This window comes from Taeniopygia guttata, chromosome 4 (assembly GCF_048771995.1).
Source record: "Taeniopygia guttata chromosome 4, bTaeGut7.mat, whole genome shotgun sequence".
In the NCBI taxonomy this organism is placed as follows: domain Eukaryota; kingdom Metazoa; phylum Chordata; class Aves; order Passeriformes; family Estrildidae; genus Taeniopygia; species Taeniopygia guttata.
Genome location: NC_133028.1, coordinates 25,745,640 through 25,766,712, shown reverse-complemented (window position 1 = coordinate 25,766,712; position 21,073 = coordinate 25,745,640). Strand labels below are relative to the sequence as shown.

Below are 21,073 nucleotides of genomic sequence, written 5' to 3'. Positions count from 1 at the left end.
TCTTTCATCCTTCCCTTTTTCTAATTTCTTTGTTTTTTAAGTATTTTGCATGTAGCAGTATGTAATACTGATTTTTGTTTTAGAACCTCATACCATGATTCTGTGATGGGAAACAAGTATGCAGCTAACAGGAAAAGCACTGGACAGATAAATCTAAGCACAAGTCCCATTAATAGTGGCAGTTGTTTGGGATACTACAGCAATACAAGGAGTAATTCCTTAAGACTGAATTTAATCAGTGAGCGGAGAGGCGACCGGCGACGGAGCAACACACTGGATATAATGGATGGAAGGATAAATCATGGTGGAAGTTTAGCAAGGACTAGAAGCCTTTCCTCCCTGAGAGAGGGAGGGATGTATGATGTGCAGCCCACTACTGACCCTGTCAACTTGATGGCCACCATATTTTGGATTGCAACTTCGTTGCTGGAGTCAGATTATGAGTATGAATACCTTCTGGCTCTCAAGCTACTCAACAAGCTTCTTATTCATATGCCTCTGGATAAATCAGAGAGTCGGGAAAAGATAGAAGAGGTGCAGAATAAACTGAAATGGAATAACTTTCCAGGCCTTCAGCAGCTTTTTCTGAAAGGCTTTACTTCAGCTTCTACACAAGAAATGACAGTTCATCTGCTCAGTAAACTCATCACAATTTCCCGGCATGCTTTGGTGGATCCTTCTCAGTTAGCAGGTATCTTTAATAAATATGTTTTAAAAATACATTTTTTCATCTAATTAAGTGGAGTCAAAAATCAGTAGTAATTGTGCATTTGCCTTAAAGAAACTCTTCCATTAAATGCTTTCTGCACGTGTCCATATTACACTGCTGCGTAGTGGGAATATGTTACAGACTATGATTATCTCACAAGCAAGATTGCATGTAAACTTTATGCATTGACTGTTGTTTGCAAGTGAGTTTTAAGAGCTGTGTATTTTTTTCGTGGTCTTGTGCTAACTGGCTCAATTAGCACTATTTACACATTTTTAGAAACAATATGATGTAGTGCCTAAAACTATCCAGTTTCATGGTAGTTTTGCTTAATTGCTCCAGTGAGCAATTTTTATACCTAACACAGACATATCTATATACATTGTTCATACATACATACTTAGGTAAATGTATGTGTATATATAATTTATATATCTGTGTGAAAGTATGTGTCATGCTGTCAGAATTTTAAATACTGGCTAACTTAACATTACACTATGTCATATTAAAAACCTTAAGGGCTCATATGACTCTGTTTATGTCTATGTTTAGGATTTCCCCTAAATATCTTGTGCCTACTTCCTCATCTGATACAACATTTTGATAACCCAACTCAGTTTTGTAAAGAAACAGCTGACAGGATAGCAAAGGTATGTAACATGATGCTTGGAGAAGTATACAGAAGGATATATATACCAGCGTTGTTTCTGTATTTTTTGGGGTCCCTTATGTAATACTTCTATGTGATTCTAATAGTAATATACATGTAACTATAAGAGGTCATATTTTACAGATGTGATCCAGTCAAGTTTATATAGCTGGACCTTGTATCAATCCCTGAGTGTGTTTGTCAATGAAAAAATACATTTAGTTTATTCTGTAAAATTTAGATTTCAAGAACAAATTTCTTACCAATTATATAAATTACTTTTTCTTACTTGTCTGATTTTTCTACTCGTAATTTTGAATGTCAACCTAATACAATTTTAAACATGCTTCTTAATTTTCTTATGGGAAGGAAGTGATCTTACTGGTAGAGGAGAAAAGGTTGTATGTTCTTTCTGTTACTGGTACACAGTAAAATACACCTTGACATGTTTCTGAAGTGTAGTGGCTGTTATAGCAGTAGGTGGTGCACACCAGCTGTTCTCAGCCAGGATGGTGTCACACTGACCTGACAGAGTCTTTCTTTTAAGGAATAATGTGGAAAAGGGACTAGGAAAGAGCTGTCTGGTACAGGAGATGCAGGCATACACCTCTGGCTGCTCAGGCTGTGACATGTGAATCACTAAACCACTGAAGCTGTGCACAGTCTGACTCAAGGAGTATGTGCCTGATGCAAGTGCAGAAATCACTGCTGCCTTTAAATACTTGTATTACTCTAGTGAGGGATGCTGGTTGATCATACCAAATGTATGATGAATAAATAAACTTGGAACATGGATGCCACAGTACCAAAATTCAACAGAAACTGTAGGTCATGCATGTGCGATTGGTTTGATTTCACTTAATAGAAAATAACTGAAGTGAAATCTTGGAAATGAAATCTTGGAGTGAAATCTGGGAGAAGTGTGTACTCAGAAATGCTTGGATTTAAAAAAATATTTCTAATATAATTAAATATGGTTTTGCTTTTCAGGTTTGTGCAGAGGAGAAGTCACCAACTCTTGCCAATCTGGCTCATATGATGAGTTTATACAGTACACACAGTTATTCCAGAGACTGTTCTAACTGGATTAATGTAGTGTGTAGATACTTGCATGACTCTTTCTCAGATGCCACATTTAACCTCATAACTTATCTTGCAGAGGTAAATTTTTACTAGAAGTATCTCATGTTGACAATTCATTGCCAGTTCCTAATTTCTCATTATTCTGAATGTCAAGGGGAATAAAGCATATGTTCTCTAATAGGAAAATATTACTAAAATGTTCTAGGATGTAGAAAAGGGAGGACTGCTGCCAGTTTGGAGTGCAGTAATTTATATATACCTTGAAATTATAATACCTCTAATGACAGATCTCCTTTTGTGAGAATGCTGTTTGGCAGTAGGTGTTTATATTACATAAATATACACTTACCTTTAGCAAAATAAGCTTAATGCAAATTTTAAGAGACCTTCTTTAGCCAGGTACACGTCTTTATCACAACCTTAAATATTAATTGCAAAGCTAATTTGTAATAAAAAAGTAAGTAGTGCATAATGTAAAAGAAGATAATTTAAATTATAGAAATCAGTATATTATTCTGCTGGCTGTTCATACAGGAAACCTGTTAAGTAATTTTTATGAAAATCTTGTAGAGCTTGTACTTGAAGAGTATAATTTCAAACTGATAGAGGCATTTTAAAAAAAATTGTTAACTCTTACAAACTACTTTATATGTACATTTTTTGTTTGTAAAACTGCGTTTACCAACCTTCTTTAAGGTGTTGCTATAATTGTTTTTCATACAGTTTTAAGATTTTGAATTAGTATGAACATTTTTATTTAGTGAAAAGTGTTTTACTATTAGGTGCTTTCTGATCTGTGCTAAGAATACATCTGTATTTGTAATCTGTACATCAAAATTCAGGAGAGAAATGAATTAGGACGAAATCCATTGTGCTGTTGCATTACTGTTTTTTAGTGCTGAAGCAAAAGTTTGAAAACCAGGAAATGGTACATTTAAGTTTCTTGAAGAGAAAAATAAATGTGTGTAGAAGTTAGCTGTATTTTAATCTTTGCTTTCACCTTTTGCTACCATTAAAGGCCCTAATTAAATTTTGTATTTTAAAAACCATCTTTTAGCTCTTAGAGAAAGGCTTATCCAGTATGCAACAGTCCTTGCTGCAGATCATTTACAGTCTTCTGAGTCATATTGACCTATCCACAGCTCCAGTGAAGCAGTTTAATTTGGAAATCATAAAAGTTATTGGTAAATATGTTCAGGTACGTACTCTTGAAGAACAGTAAAAGCCTGTCTGCTCATTATCAAATTGGTATCAAAATTACACTTGAATTTTGGGGGGAATTTATTTCAGATATAAAAACAGTTGCTTGTAGTCAGATTCCATAGGGTTTTTCTATGTACTTAATGCACTAGATGCTTTTGTATTTGTCCAATGTGATTTGCATCTGGTGGAACACATTATCTGGGTGCATCTATTTACAGATGTAGGCAACTTGTCATACGTAGTTAGAGAAGATGATCCTTCAATTATTTAAATACAAGGAAATGTTTACTGCTAAGCTGGACAAACATTTTATTTGTGTTATGTTTTAAAAAGAAAATTTTACGCTCAAATGAATATTTAAATCACTCTCAGTAATATATCTGTGAGGAACTTTAAGGTGCACCTTAACAAAATTGAGTACATCTTTTATTAAAGAAAGTCCCCAAAAGATGAACCGTAGTGTTTTGCCCAAGGAAATTTCAGCCTTTGTACTTGAAACACAAATTTACTGAAAATCTATTTCACAGAAGAAAGTCTAGCATCTTACTGAAAGATTTCATAAAAATGCCTGCCTGGAGCATAAAACCATTTCAGTGCACAACATTCTCTTCTTTTTTTTTGAATTCCATTATTGTTGAATGTATTTCAGTCAAATGGTTTAATCATAATTAACCAGGAAAGTCGTGTTCCCTGGATGTTTTGTTATTGATGGATATGTACTTTAGATATTGTGCTCCTGTCAGAGTGCATTAGGCAAAATTAAATGATTAGCAGTAGCTGTAGTTTTTATGGCCTAGTGGCTTCTTGCTTCACCTCTAACCCCTCTCTGAGCTTTCTATGCAAGCCCACACTACTGTGGAATGTAATCTTAATTAGATGTAAGCTACCAAAAGATAGTACTAGCAAAAAAATATTCCAGAAAAGTCTTAACATATTTTTTATAAAATAAAATGTATTACTATAAAAGACAAAAGAAAAGATCATAAATTATCATGTCTTGTTCAAATTTTCTACTAACTTTTGGGTCTTTTCTGCAATGACAATGGCTGTAAATAAATCTAAGTTGCTACAGGATAGTCACAGTTTGAGACTCCTTTTTTTATGCTTATGATGCACAGAAATTGAGGAGATTATTGAAGACTCTCATTGTCTACAAAGAAGCATAAAGCATATGCTACTTAGAGAATTAGAAGGAGTGTTTACTTTTTTAAAATGCAATTGAAACATTTTGACAAGCATTAAAAAAAAAAGCAGACATGCTGATTTCAAAAAGTGGAAGATTTAAGTTTCAGGCAGAATTCTTGCATTTCTAGGAGTGTAAATCTTAATCTAGGAGTGTATATCTTAATCTTTGCACAAAGCTGCTTTTATTTTATGTCTCTTCTTCTGATTCTTTTCACAGTATGTGTAATTGAAACTGAATTATTTACATTGTTTTAATCATCATTTTAGGGAAAGTCCACTTAACTCTGGTTCTGCCTCTTATATTCTCATACTTTTTCTGTAGCATTTTTAAAGCACTCCATTGGCTCAAAACTTTGTAAATGTTTTCACTTCTTTGTTAAAAATTTTTGTATTTCCTCATGTATTTCAGGGAATAGTTTTGCTTGTTTCAAATTCCATTTACTCTCCCTGTTAACTGTAAAATAATTAAAGATGGCCAGAGGTGGAATTGTTAGTTTGAGTACTATCAGTTACTGCAGTTAAGTGATAGTTAAATACTTTCTGTCTCCTGGGTCACAAAGGGCAGATGCTTCAGACAATGGTAAAAAACACGGTGTAACTACAGGGATGGGGGGACGTGGACCATGGTCTGGTTGTGGCTGGCCCAGTGAGCTGGAGCTACTGAGCCTGTTTGGTTGGACCATGCTCCATGGGATGGCCTGGTACCTTGCCACTGCTTTGCTGGCACTTCAGGGTCTGAAATTTCCCACTTGTACTAGCCTCTTCACCCATGGGTAATAGATCAGAGGTTTTGGGTTGGGGATTCTTACAAAATGTATATAAAAATTGTGGTCTTGGTTGAAGGGATTGTTATGTGATTTGTGTATGTTCTCTTCAGAGTCCATACTGGAAGGAAGCCCTTAATATTTTGAAACTGGTGGTGTCTCGGTCAGCAAGCCTTGTTGTGCCTAATGATATTCCAAAGTCTTATGGAGGTGACATAGGGTCTCCGGAAATCTCTTTCACGAAAATTTTTAATAATGTCTCCAAGGAGCTACCTGGGAAGACCCTAGATTTTCATTTTGATATATCAGAGGTAATTATTATATTTATATAACAATGCACTTACGCTGTTACAAACTCTGGTGTTATTTTTTGTTAGCCTTCTACGTTTATGTGTTTTTGAATAGGTACAGTTTTTAAGAATGGCAGAGATTGAAGTTTTACATACCTGTAAATGAGAGTTATACTGGAAGATAAATTTCAAATTCTTTTATGATGTTCATTTGCCTTTTTCTTCTTTTGAATATCTGGAGAGTTAATTACTAAAAGTCTATTAGATTATTCTCAAGGGTATCTCATCTGTGTCAGAGAGAAGACAATGCAGTTGGCTGCTGCTTGCAGCTATCAAGCTTTCAACAAATGAAGGCTGTGCATTCAAGAGCTGAGAGGATTAAAACACTGTACTGCAGTTTTGGAATGACTTTGGAAGGGAGAGGACATTCAGAGGATGGGATTGGATACAAAATGTAGAAAATTCAATGTAAGAGAACTGGAGAAAAACCTCCCGTGGTTAAAAATATGACCCCTACTACCAATGATACTCATTCTACATCTGAAAAGGGGAGCATGGCCAAGTGACTGCAGTGTAATGTAGAGACATGAAAATTGTAGAAACTTTAGAAGTGATTGCAAGAGCTCCTGGTTGAAGCTAACCCAGGATAATGATAATAGATATAGATGTCTTAGGAGCAGTACTTAAATTTGTAAGTGCATTCACTACTGAAGTTTCAGGGCATACAGATAATTGAGAGATAAGATAAATTCGCACGGAGTTCATTGGGTTAACATTTGCTGTCAAAAGAATTTAATTTGATCATTGTTTTTTCAGAAGTGTGTGCGTGTTTGTGAAGTTGCTGGTCTGCAAAAACAGTTTTTTTGTTTCAGGAAATGATTCTACAGAGAAGCTTTGCATCTTTTAAACTTAGAGCACATTTGGTTTTAAAGTGTGTCTAAAAATATAATTGGATTGTCACCATAAAATGTGCATAATTCAAATCCACACAAGTGGGCAGAATGGCAACTTGCTGCGTAGGGCACAAGTATTCAGCTTTGTATTTCCCAGTGAACCAAGGCTCAGTGGATTAGACATGGGCTTTACAGAATTGTTACAAATAGACCAATCCTCCTACAATTCATATAATGCTACATTTTAAAGTCAAATATGTGGTCTTTATTAATATAGATTTGAATTTTAAGAAAGTGTTTGTTGTCTTTGCTAGACACCAATTATTGGGAATAAATATGGTGATCAACACAGTGCAGCTGGTAGAAATGGGAAGCCAAAAGTCATTGCTGTGACCCGGAGCACTTCTTCAACTTCATCAGGCTCCAATTCAAATGCACTGGTTCCTGTTAGCTGGAAGAGACCACAGCCATCTCAGGTACATTGTGCCTCAGACACTTCATGCATATATTAGAGAGAGTGTTTGTGAATGTATTAAAGAAATGTATTGAAGTGTTATTTGAAGTCTGTATTATGTCGTAGCAAAACAGTAAACTAATATGGCATAAACTAGAAGCTGATACTGGTGAAAAGTAAAAAATTTTAAGATTCTTTTTAGAGGATGGCAGTATGCAATATGGCTAGTTGAAAACGCAAATGTTTTCTATTTTTACCTGGATCTCCAGCAGCTGCCGTGCTATGTGATTTTCTTTGGTGTATTTTTCAGAGAAGGACTAGGGAGAAGTTAATGAATGTGCTTTCTCTGTGTGGTCCAGATTCTGGTCTTCCCAAGAATCCTTCGGTAAGTGGCGATGGTGGTTTCTTTTGGTTTTTTTAACTCAATTAGCAGAATGCTATTGCATTTTTAGTTGTTGATGAAGTTATAAACAATGGATTTGGACAAGCTAGTTTCGGTTCAGCAGTTCACAAATCCAATTGAAAAATAAAAAGAAGAATTGGAAGTAATGGATTATTATTAGTCCTCAAGGACTCCAGTGGGCATGGTTGTCTTGGCTAGAAAATAGAATTGAACTAGGTCTCCCCTGTTCTGACTGAATCTCTACCTAGTCCATTACAGATGCTTTTGAGTGAAGAGATAGCAGTAGCTGAGGACTGCAAGGGTGTTGATGCTGTATTGAAAATAACATAGAATCAATTGAAAATAACCAGTCGGTCAAGTATCTTGAAGCATGGTTATTTATAGAAACAATAGTCTTAACTGTTGAGTAAAAATAGGTTGATAGTTTTACTTCTGTATAAAGAACCTCACTGGCATACTATGCTTGATGATGGTGATGACATTTAAAACAAAGCGGATAGCCTACCTTGGTTATCATCTAGAACATATTTTTTTATTGTGGCATAAAAGTTCTTACCTGGGGAAAATATTGGTGGGAGAAGGAGCTTGAATCTAATAGAAGAAGCTGAAATAAAAATAGATGCCTGAAAGCTGGAACTGGAGATATTAAAAAACAGCGTATAGAAATAAACAGAATATTGTCATTTGTGAAGGTTGTGAAGGCCACTCTAGCTCAGTATTGGATCCCTTTTAAAGGTGTACAGTCCTTCCACAGAAGTTTGTAGGTGAAAACAGTATCGTCTCTGTTGTGTGGCTGTGGTTATTATGATAGTTTCTTTTGTTCTTAAATTTGATCGATACTGTGGTTATGAAAATGAAGTTTGGGTGATATGTTTTTCTCCCTATTTATGTCTTTGTAACTTAGTTACATTAAGGAGAGAATGATAAAGATGTAGTTAGATGTAGTTAAAGATACAGTTTAAAATACAATCAGTCTTGAAGCAAAGTGTTGTCAGTATAGGGGTAGACATGCTGCCTGCCACTAATTCATTAAATGGCAGGGAGCAGGATAGCTGACTTCTGGAGTTACAGAAGTTGGAAGTTCTTACTTCTGTTTTTATGTATATGTACAGGTTGTGTTTTCTTCTAATGAAGACTTGGAAGTTGGAGATCAACAAACTAGTCTAATTTCAGCAACAGAAGAAGTGATTCAAGAGGAGGAAGTGGCTGTAGAAGACAATACCAGTGAACAACAGTTTGGAGTTTTTAAAGACTTTGACTTTTTAGATGTTGAATTGGAAGATGCAGAGGTGAGACCTTGGGGTGTCTTCTGTGTATTTCCATTTGAGAGCATTTTGAAAATAAGGTTGTGTTGGTGCAATTCTAAGGAATTGGCAGCCCTACTAGCTAATCCAATTCAGAAGAATTTATGACATGATGGAGCTTAGATAGAAAACTTTGCAGGGCCAAGTTATTGCAAATTGTTGGCTGGTTTTGGAGGGAAGAGTTGAGGTTTTTTTGGAGGGATTTAAGTGACTTTATCTGAAAGTTAAGTGATATGGCAGTGTAAGCCAATGTCAGCATAAGCACCGGTACCATGCAGGAGAAAACTTAATAATGGAACAGCGTGTTAAGAAAATGGCATAATCATTGTTTCTGATACATTTCTGGATTTTAAGAACTTGATAAAAGGCTTTCAAAGTAACAAACTGTATTTTATACTATCTCATTATATACTATTGACTTGCTCTCTATAATTGCTTGCTTTGACTTTTACATTATATCTGGTATATTGAAGTTCTTGTATTTCCTCTACTTCTTCTTCTGTCAAAAAGAGAGAGGGAAGGTAAAACAAAATTAGGTATTGAGAAATAGTGATGATTTTGTTAACAACTGTTACTTGTTTCAGATCAATAATATGCTTCAGACCAGAATTTGCTGAAGCTTAAAATTATGACTGTAAAAGGACTGGGAAAGAAAAAGTCCACAAGCTACTAAGAATATCTAAACACTCATTGTTCTCTTGATTTATCTAAACCTCTTTACAGGGTCTCCCCCCTAATTCTTTAGTATTATCTCACTTTCCTCCTGCTTCCTGTGTATTGCTTAACTTCAGCCAGTATTTGCACCTTCTAGGAAAGGTACAAGCTCATTGTGGGCTATTGCATAGATGTAACCACACACTATTCAGACACCATTTCTTATATTGAATACAAGTAGTCAAACAGTTCAGAATTAAGTCTCAGTAGCATTAAACCATTATTTTAACACTAGACAGGACTTGGTAGATAGGAAGGCAAAAGCTGAAAACTTCACCAAATGAAGTTAACCTTTAACTTAATTTTCTGTGCTATTTTAATAGCAGATCATAATTAAGAAAAGACAGTTAATTTTTTATTACTTGCCTGAATGCAACACGTAGTGCTGTACTAGAGAAAAAAAAAAGACCACAGATAGTACAGATTTAGGGTGTTACATATAAACAGTGCACTTGGTAAAAGAGCTCTGGCTTATTTTTTCACCAAAAGTATAGAATGTTCTTTATTGCTAATAATTAAATGTCAACAAGTATGAACTGGGGCTTTTACATTAACATCTGTGTAATATCCAGATTAAACTTAAGTGCTTCAGCCCATAGTAGTAGTACTTTGTTGTACTTGAAATTATTTTGCTGTGCCATAACTTTTCATCCTATTTCGAGGAAAAGAAATCACCAAGAGAAAGAGATTACAAAATATTTATTTTGTGTATTTAATGAGTCATGGTAATTTCTTAAGTCACCACAAGAGGTACTCTGTTAAGGCAGTTTTGGAACTGTGTTTAGGTCTAGACGTAGTGTTATAGTAACTGTAGGCCAGTGAAGTGAACTTCACCAGGTTTTCCATATCAATTAGCTGAATTGTTGAAGGTTGATGAAGTGCTTGAGAAAATCAAAGATCATTATTGTACTTGTAAATTAAAATAACAGTGTTTTTAAGATATGAATGTCATTTAGTGTTATGGATATTTGAAACCCAAATATCCCAGCTTGAAAATGCACAAAAAGAATGGATCCAGCTATTTATATTTAGGGTGCACTTCATAAAACTGACACCAAGTAGCTGGTAAAACAGTTAGTGACAACATCATCTTTTCTACACCCTGTATATAATTATTGTTGGTAGTGTTTTGTCAGTTGGATGTGATCAGTATAGAGTCATGTGTGTTAGTTAAAGAACTTCATCAATGTTTGTTGGAACAGTTGCTTTACATGTTATGCTAGAGAAAATGTATCATGAGCATGCTGATTTTAGTGTTTTGTCGTCAGTTTGTTGTTTTTTTTTTTTTTACCTCATTAGAAAGAGACATTATTTTAAATACTAGCTTTTTGACTAAAGCTTTTTTCCAGAGCTTGAATCAGTCTTTTACTGTTGGCAAATCCTATGTAATAAAACATTTTTCCCTGGCTCTAGAGTATCTTTAAGTGTTTGTCCTCGTTCTTTCTAATTATATGTGTTTTCCTTTTTGCTAACCAGGAGCTGCAGGTAAGTTGCAGCCTGGTGCCCTGGCTTGTTCATCTGTTGTTGTCTGTGATGTGTTTGTACTTTCTAGTCAGATTATAAAATCAATACTGATGTAGTTCTAGATTACATATTGAGTTACTTTCCAAGAAGATATTAAAAATAGTTCTACTTCCTTTGCCATATATTTTATTTACAAGCATTTAACAAGGTACTTAAAATTTTAATAAAACTAAAGGGCTGATTGAAACTCTGTTCATGATGCATTCAGTACTCATGTTTTCTCTGTCTCATTTGTGTATTAACTTAGTGATGTTGAAACTCGTACATACCAGATGTGTGCAAACTTTTCTATTACAGGGCGAAAGCATGGACAACTTCAACTGGGGCGTTCGCAGGCGCTCTCTTGACAGCATTGACAAAGGAGACACGCCGTCCCTTCAGGAGTGCCAGTACTCTGGTAGCACACCCAGCCTGAACTTGACCAACCAGGAGGATACTGATGAGTCTTCAGAAGAAGAAGCAGCACTGACTGCAAGTCAGATACTGTCTCGTTCACAGATGGTAGGTTATTTTTCTGTGGAAGAAATCTGAGAACTTAAGCTTTCCCTAGCACATTTAATGGATAAGTGTGGCTCACACTTTCAGCCTAAGTGACGTAGTAAGGAACTAAGTTAATGTGGCTAAGCTTCTTCTTTTTAATAGCATCAATGAAGGAAAAAAGTTACTTTACCACATTGGTGGTACATAATTTATAATTTTAGATTTGTAATTTTAGTATAATAATAATTTTCAGTGTTTTTACACTTATATTTTTTAAAATATAAACACAAATTTGCATCTATTATATATAAAGTGCATATCTTTGTGGATTTCTAGATGGAAAAAAAGTCCCAAATGCTACATAAGATCAAGAGTATTAAATTGTCATATGGGGGTCTAGGTTGTGTTTAAGCACAGAAATTGAAAAACTAATTATGGATTTTTGAAGCCTGTGTACATATAACTTGGGAAAATCAAGAATGCTGGCCATTCAAAAGTCTCTCTGCTTTACATAAATGAAATTAGGAAAAAGTTGACTTGATGGGGACCAGCTTGATGTGTATGTTGCTTTTCAGACTTTAGGCAAAGCTTGTATTAATGTTGTTCCCAACAAAATGCTCTTTTCAATTGTTTCAGTCCAGCAAAAAGAACTAAAAAAAGAAAGAAAATAATTTTCCTTAAAGGAAAAGCTTCTTTTCAAAGTGAAATGTTACAGAAATGCATGTGATGCTTTGTAATAGTTCTAGTGTAAAGCTGTGAAATTCATCATAGGTGAAATAAATTCCAATAGCTAACAACCTGAAACAACCTATTTCAAAACTAATGCATTCTTTACCTGCAGCTTGTGTTTCCTCTGAAAAATTTTGTTTCTTTCTTTTCTGTCTTAGTTAATCAGTGATTCTGCCATAGATGAAACAGTGTCAGATCATGCTGGTTTATCACTTCAGTCTCAAGATTCCACAAGCAGTGTGGGAACAGAAGAGGTGCTTCAAATCAGAACTGAGACCCCAAGTTTGGAGGCTTCTTCTCTAGATAACTCTAGCAACCAGCTGCCTGAGGTGGGGATAAATGTGGGCTGGTGCATGACTGATTTGAGCTCCTTCTAGTTTTAGTAGCAACTTCGGCTTTCTTTTCAACTGAATTTTCATCTGTTACACTGATTAGTTGATTTGCTTTAATATTTCTAACCTGTTGGCATGTTCTTACAAAATGTTTCTTCAGCATGGAGACTTCTTGGATGGACTGAGGGAACTTACCACAGGTTAAAAATATTCTTGAAGGGCTGATCATGATCATTTCATGGTGCAGAATGAAACAGGCTAATATTCAGAATGCTTTTACTTGATATGGTTGAAATCCTTCTTGAGCGACATTTTCTTTCCAATGCTTTTTTATTTCCCTCTCCCTCCCCGCTCCCCCCTACCCCCCCCCCCCCCCTTTTTGGTTTCTTTTTTGCTTTCTTTGGGTTGTGATTGGTGCTATATGGGAATAAAACCTCAGGCCAGCTGTGTTAGCAGTTGGTTCCATTAAATGATCCTTTAGTAAGGACTACAGATGCTAGTGGTATACTTTTTTGGAAAGGCCCATGTGGACTGAGACAGATTTCAAGCTAATGGCCGCCTGCAAATCTGTGAGTACTTCAGTTTATTGTGTTTTCAAACGTTTGAATAATTTAAAATTTAAAAAGACACCCCTAATTTTAGACAAACTGTCATCTGCTACAACTTTTCTCCAATTGGCTTGGTTTAGGTGGACCTTTTATCTCATCATTTAAAATTATTTATTCTACTATCAATCTTATTTTTATTTGCATAATGTTAGCTAACTATGCATGCAGTTTTATTGAGTATTCCAGAAAATTAAGCCATTCCTATGTGTATTTGACTAACCAGTGACTATACTGTTGACACTTAAGAATGAGTCTTGAGCCAACCTGGTTTAAACAATCTACTGACTAGTTCAAGTTTCTAAAAGCTCTACTTTACCTGCTTGCTACTAGAAAAATTGCTTTTATTAGCAGGCAGACCATATATGTACCTAATATTTAATGAAGAAAACTGTAACAAAAGAGTCTAATAAGGGGAGAGTGGCTGATTTCCTGTGATAAAATCCTCACCTTTTACAGTTATAATATTGTGACGCTCATAAAAGTGCTTCCCCTACATTTTTCCTATTATCCCGTTATGTTTATCTATATGTTTTTTTAAAAAAGTGTTTCATTACACTGATGTTGATAAATTGTCTCAGCTATTGCAGAGCACCTGTGCTTACATTGTCAAACAAATTGTTGTCACTTCCTGTGCTCATCTACAACACACATTTTTGATTCAAAATAATGTTGAGGAAGCACACCTAATCTGGGTGAACTTTTTGCACACAGAATAGATGCTTTATGTTAAGATTTCAGAGGCAAGAAGCAATATATAAGCTAGAATTTTGTAGAATGAAATTCACCACAAAAAACTTGTCTTCTCTGTTGTTGGTGTGTGGTACATCCTCAGCTGTAACTAATTTTTACATTTTCATAGTTCTATCTGAGACTGCCCTTAGAATTCATTGTTCTCTGCAGCTCCCTTTACAAAATCACTATATACTGCTATAATACAGGTGAAAATATCCATGCAAAAAAGCACCATTGTAATTTAAAAATACTGAAAACATTTAAACTGGGCTATAAAATAATTCTATGACTAGGCAGCATTCAGAACAAATTGCTGTATATTAAAAAAAAATACTGTAGGTGCATACAAATGCATTTACTAGATATGATGTGTTCCAGGTTCATTCTGTGCTTGTTAGAATATGAGATTTGGACAAATACATAGGTTTCTTCAAGCACAATTCAAACACTCAAAGTTATTATTCTACAAGACTTAGCTATCTGGTTGGATTTTGTTGCTCAAAAAGTGAGCTGGCCTTATGCCTCTTACCAGAATGAGATGAAAATGTGCACACTATTGTCTCATCTTGAAATATTTATGAAGCCAGTAAAACTGATTGTTATGAATACTTACACTGTACAGCTTGTAGCATAGGGCAGTTGTTTTTCCCTGTGCTCATGTACTTTATATATAAAGTATATATTCTCCGTCAGCAGAAGTATGGCATTGTATGCCAACTTTCAGTTATCATAATGTTTTTGATATAAATAAGTATAAATCAAAGTTATCTAAGACAATATGGGAAAAATTGAAGCGATTATTCATAAACAGGAGTGTGCTGGTTAGATGAGTTGAGTTCCTTGTTTGTCTCATAAGGATGCTGTATTTAAATTAATTGTGTACTTAAATGTACTGGCTGATCCCCAGAAAATGCAAAAAAGATATTTCACATTCCAGTTAAGAATTTACTGTCTATCTGAAAATAATTTTGTTCATTTGTTCAAAATAAGTTTTACAAACTAATGCATATGAAAGTTTCTGACTAAGATGGTTCTCTATTTTGCTCACTTGCACTGTAGATTTGTGAGGGAGTGGTTTAGTAGAAGTAATTTTCCTAAGGTTCTATGTCATTGGTAACCATATAAACTATATAATCACCTTTTTAAGATACTTAAGGAATATTCATGCTGGTAGTAATTTCCAGTGACACACTGAAAATTAAATCACTGTGAAGACTTAAACTCTGCAGTAAATTTATTAACTAACAATAAGCATATTTTGAAAAATTGCATCGCTCATATGTATATTTACCAGCCATGATCAATGTAACTCTGTATCCTCTGTTAACATCTGTAACAGAAATGGACCATTGGTTCAACCCAGAGTTTTTTGTTGAGGTTTTGTAAAAGTGTCCTGCATTCCCATGTACCTCAGCTGCTCAGCAGGACAGAATGACTGTTCTGTGAAAAAAAAAAAAATTTAAAAAAAAAAAAAAAAATCCAGATTTTACTTTAACAAAAGAGGCATAAGAAGTGCAGTCACTAGCTGTGTCAAATGGCAGCAGTGTCACATTGAGGAGTACCATAGTCAAAGTGATATTTGGTAAGGATCACTGTGAAAGAAAATTACATGGTTCCGTTTAAAGCTGAATTATCTTTTCTAGTATGTATACAGTCATTTAATCTGTCAGAGGTTCTGTTTCAACTGCTGAAAACCATGAAATGATGTGTATGCTTAGAGGCTGTCCAAAGGGTTTTTGACCAGTTTTGGATATGCCAGTAGAGAAAGACCAGCATACTAAGAATGAAAATATGTGGTAATTTGTGTCTTTAGGAATTTTGTGTCTTTAGAAAATAGTGTTATTTTTATTCCCCAGAGAAATCCAATATAAATGTTTCAAATTAATTCATCATAAATTAATTCATCATAAATTAACTGAATCTTAATTCATCTATCTGTTCAATATAGTGATGTTAATGAATATAATAATGCTAATGGAGGAAGGGAGAAAGGGTTGTTTTAATATTACCTACCTGAGTTTAATTATCCTCTCTCTGTAATTGCCTGTTAATGAAAGCCTACATTCAGAGATTCGGGATAAAACCATTAGAGATGCCCATATTAGTAGTAATGACAAAATAATAAAAACAGTGGAATGTCTCTTTTCCACTGTTTATCTATTACACTGTTGCTAAGTAGTTATGCTTTAGAAATTTGTTAAAATGGGGAATGGAAAGGAGAAGAAGTATTCTGGTACTTGTTCTAGATTCCAAAGGAAAGCATGAGGCAGTCATTTTAATTCTTACCTAGAGAAGCAAAACATTAAAGTCTTGGGTTTGTTTGATCTCACTAAGTTTGAGACTGTTTGCATATTTGCATATTTTTCTGTCAGTATTCTCTAACAGTTTTAATTAAATGTATTTGAGAAATAGTATTTGCTCTACGTAAGTCACATTCTAGGATATTAATGTTTACCAGAAGTTATAAACATTACAAATAGACTGCCTGTCTTTGCCCAGGTAAAACTGTGTGAACGAGACAAAGACCTGAATAGTTAAAGTAAATATTTGTAAATAATCTTTTATAACTGTTAGTTTACCATAATAAAAACTGGTAAGAATACAGAGGCCCTGACAGTAGTACTAATGAGAGGATGTGTGATCCACAGGAAGGCAGTTCAGCAGTGAGGGATGAACAGGTTAGCACTGCTAGTGAAGACACTGGCTCGTACCTACTGCATGAGCAGCAAGACTGTCTGGTCTGTCATGAATCTCTGGAGCTGGAAGAGACCCCAGAACTGGTAGAGGCAGCAGCTCCTGAAAGTTATTCTGAGTCTGTCTGTGAAGAGGATGTCACTCTTGCTTTGAAAGAGCTAGATGAGAGATGTGAAGAAGAAGAAGCTGACTTCTCTGGTTTGTCTAGGTAAGATTAATACTGGTTGTAAGTAACAGAAGTTAAACGTTATCAGTGCATTATCAAACAGGCTTTTCTATGCTATGGAGATTTCCATTAATTCCATAATACAAAAATCTAAAACAATAGTTTGCATATCTCAAATAATGGTTGATCAGCTTTGCCTGTTACAGCAACTAAACTCAATATTTTTTTCAGTAATTGTTTCTGGTACAAAGAAGACAGTTCTGCGGGAAAATATGAGAATTCGCAAATAAAAGAAATTGGCACTTTTCTTCCATCAGTAGGACAGAAATGTAAAAAATCAGCTGCAAACAGTACAACAGAGAAAAGTTCTTGAACTGCTCTGACTTACAGTGGCACCCAAAGACAGGAAAAAAACAGGGAAAAAACGTTTAATTTTTTTTTTCCTAATCAAAGCTCCTGTAGAAGTCAGGTCAGTTTGTGTTTGAATCTGCTCAAGGGTTATTGTTAAGGTTTATAAATCTCCTGTATATTTCTAAGACATTTTAAAGTAAAATAATATTTTTTTCATTTTATATGGAGAGCAGAAATTACTATTGAGAGGAAAAGTTAAAGTTAGTCCTAGCTGGGTTTTTTCATATTTAAAGTGAAACTCTTAAGTCCCCTGGAAGTAACAGTCTAAGAAGGAAGGAAAATAAACAAGAAACCCCAAGCAAACAAATAAAACCTACAAACCAAACCAAACCAAAACAAATCCAAATTGATCATAGGCTTTCATATTTAAAATTTGTTCAGAAGTTTAGATTGAATAATAGAGAGTCTTGGTATATATAGGAACACAGGCTTGACATTTATTCTTTCAGCGAAATCTCTTAAGGAGGCTTTTTTAGAAAAGAGCACAACAGGAGATACAAAAGAAGCTGGTTGAGGTTTTACTGGGAGAGACAGAGAAACTTGACTCTTGTGATCCCATACATCACCTACTGCATATGCCTTTGAGACTTCAAGGCTGGTACCAGTTAAGAGCAGTTTAATTCTTCATTTGCAACTGAACAATCCCTCAAGGTTTTATTTTATTTACACTAAGCAAGCAAATGAAAAACCCCATAGCTCTGAAGAGTGACAGAGGCGATAGCATTGGTACACTAGTGGAGAAATATCTGAAAATCTTTTTTGCAGCTTTGCTTACAGATGATAATCAAATGGGATTTGTCTTAGCTTTTGAGCTTTGTGATACTAAAATGAAGGTATCTAAAACCAGCACCCATACTTCTTGTTTAAGACATGTTTAAGTCTTGTTTAAGGTGTACTTAGTGCTGCTGTGGATGAGGCAGTTGTCATAGAGAAACACTGTATGTGATTTAAAAGATTATTTTAATGAACTGTCTGTATACCTGGAATCCTCCTACACATATTTGCGCTGCCTGCATACAGTTATACAGGAAGAAATGTCAAAATGTATCATCCCTTGTAATACAGAATATTTTAGATTAATCATTATTTTAATGATTGGAAGTAGTAGCATTAATTAATGTATTGTTTGATATTTTTATTGGATGTTTGTTGCCTAATGGACAGTGTAACAGCAGACTGTTCTGTGAACAAAGGCCCGTTAAACTGATTGCCCATAAAATGAAAGTGTTTTGATTTATCTCCATTTGCTTATGTTACTTTAGACAGTTATAAAGCACTATTACATTACTAAATGAGCTCTTGTGCTACCCTAAGAAGATTAAAACTTGTTGCAGATATTGGTGGACCATCTGTTCAGATCAATAAAAATTTGAACAATGGGATGTTAATAACTTTTTTCTTGCCCCAGAAAAAAATGCCTGTTTCTAAGTGGCGTCCATATATAGTGCTATATATACCTATATATAATCTCCAGATAGTTATTTGTAGTTCTGTGTAGAACTGACATGTGGTAGTAAATTTTGGAGAGTATAAGCAATTTTTAATATATTACAGCAAAAGTTTTTGATTGTTTACTCTTTTCTTGGTTCATAGATACTTAGTTGATCTGTTATTTATTTTACAAAATGCTGTTCTGTATGCAAAATTCTTATTTTTTTCCTTCTTGCCAAAATGAAGGTGTTCTTGTCCCTAAAAAGTTTGCTGAGGAGGTAATTTCTGTTATTTATTGTTTGTAGCCAAGATGAAGAAGAACAGGATGGTTTCCCAGAAGTGCAGACTTCCCCTCCTCCTTCTCCATTTCTTTCTGCCATATTGGCAGCTTTCCAGCCAGTGGCGTATGATGATGAAGAGCAAGCCTGGCGCTGCCACGTCAATCAGATGCTGTCAGACACAGATGGATCTTGTGCTGTCTATACATTTCATGTCTTCTCAAGATTGTTTCAGGTCAGTGAATTCTCTGTGTATGATTGCTCATCTGAAATCCTTTCCTCCTACTTCTAAAACTGTTCTTCCCCTTGAAACTACAAAAGCCACAAGATTATGATAGCAAGAAGCTTTAGAAAACAAACCAAAAGCAGACCAGAAAAACATTCTGCTGAGGTAATGTTACACTGTCATACTCTATTTTTCCATAGGATATCTGCTGTATTCATTGCCTAGGAATGAACCTGCTCAGGAAATAAACAAAAATTGAGGAAAAACTCAAAAAAATCAGTTCAGTGTTTCTTGTAAGCTCTTAGTCCAGGCTGTGTCCCTTCTTTCTTTTTCTGAACATCACCCAGGTTCTGTGATAATTACAGAATTAATGTCTTTCTCCTGGTTTCTTTGTGGGAGTCATGATTATGGGATCGCAGCATGACAAACATTATTGAATTTATCTTGCATCTGTCTTGAGAACAAAAGGTTTCTTTCTGCAGAGAAGTAGTTGAAACACCAGGAGATCCACTGGAGCTGGATGTTTCAAATGCCTCTCTTTAAGTGTATTTACCTCATAGATCTGCTATCCAACACAAAACATATACGGCTTAATTTTTCTGGCTCCCTTCTCCCTATATGTAGGGGACGAGATTTTACATTTTAAAAGTAATGCTTATTTGCAAATTCCTAGGGGTAGAATAAGTATAATTAATTCATTTTCTGTACAGGCAATGTGCCAAATGAGCTAAGAGAATATTCAGGGCAAGGCTTTATGGCTTCAGCCCTTTCTTGTTATCTCTAATATTAATTTTGTTTGCTGTTTGGCATATCATAATAAATTTCTCAGTGAAAGACCCACACTAGCACATATTTAATCCCATGTATGGGCAGTAACTTAGATGTGAATAATTCATATTCTGCCTTTCCTATGGAATAATTTGTTTGCACATCTATACCCTGTCACACTACAACATGAAATAACTTGCGCACTCACTCTAAGATGCAAAAGAACAAAAGGAACAAATTTTATTTCTGACCGTGCAATATATAGAATTCTAAAAGTGATAGTGGATTGGAGGATGAAATTGTCACCTCCCCAACCACACTGGTCAAACCAACAGTCCATCAATTCTCTCCTCCCACAAAGAAGAATGCAAAACAATCATTATTTACGTGAACAGTGTATGAGAAACTCCAGTAGAAATATGTAAACATCAGAAGGCATAGAAAACTTCTCTTAAAAGAGCATTAAAACTTTTAGAAGAACAGGGCTACAATATCCATTATCCATTTTATTTTAACTAATTTCATGGCCACAGTGCCATGAAATTTCTATTACAGGTTGTAGATTTTTGTCTTTTTGCTTCATCTAGACATCAGGGATTTGGCTTGTCTGTATTATACCAAAGCTTAGCTACAGTTGGTTTCCACACATTCATTAATTTCCTGGAAGTGGTAAAATGAGAGCTCATATTCTCTTGTGTTCATTAACAAGAGAGCTAAGGAAGAAGGATGAAACTTACCTTAACAGCTGGAAAGTTGGATACTTTGCAATATAGCAAAGTGTTCAAGCATGGGCAAAATATGTTCCTGAGAAGTTGATACTGGGTACAGAGGAGGGTTAACATGATCAAGTGATACTTGGGAGGCCTTGTTTGACTGGATCTTTCCATTTTGCCTTTTGACTCCTTCCTCCTGTGCTTAAGTTTGCAGCTGTCTGTATAATCTTTATATAGTTTTATTCTACATGCAACTTCCAGGATTAATGAAATAGTACATAGCAGAGTGCAGTGTTACATTTGGCTAAGCTGACAGTCTGCATAATCAAA

At 35.0% G+C, this 21,073-nt stretch overlaps 1 protein-coding gene across 14 annotated transcripts in view; it reads left to right on the top strand.

Moving 5' to 3' along the window:
• FRYL (FRY like transcription coactivator) overlaps positions 1-21,073 on the top strand; it is a 162,339-nt gene that overhangs the window by 125,202 nt on the left and 16,064 nt on the right. For all 14 annotated transcript variants that reach the window (XM_072928152.1, XM_072928154.1, XM_072928156.1 and 11 more), the window contains 12 exons: positions 84-691; positions 1,262-1,359; positions 2,349-2,519; positions 3,499-3,639; positions 5,707-5,904; positions 7,091-7,252; positions 7,541-7,615; positions 8,746-8,922; positions 11,473-11,676; positions 12,543-12,713; positions 16,705-16,958; positions 19,064-19,271. In XM_072928152.1, coding sequence (XP_072784253.1) covers positions 84-691; positions 1,262-1,359; positions 2,349-2,519; positions 3,499-3,639; positions 5,707-5,904; positions 7,091-7,252; positions 7,541-7,615; positions 8,746-8,922; positions 11,473-11,676; positions 12,543-12,713; positions 16,705-16,958; positions 19,064-19,271 — 2,467 coding nt within the window. The remainder of the gene's footprint in view (positions 1-83; positions 692-1,261; positions 1,360-2,348; positions 2,520-3,498; positions 3,640-5,706; positions 5,905-7,090; positions 7,253-7,540; positions 7,616-8,745; positions 8,923-11,472; positions 11,677-12,542; positions 12,714-16,704; positions 16,959-19,063; positions 19,272-21,073) is intronic.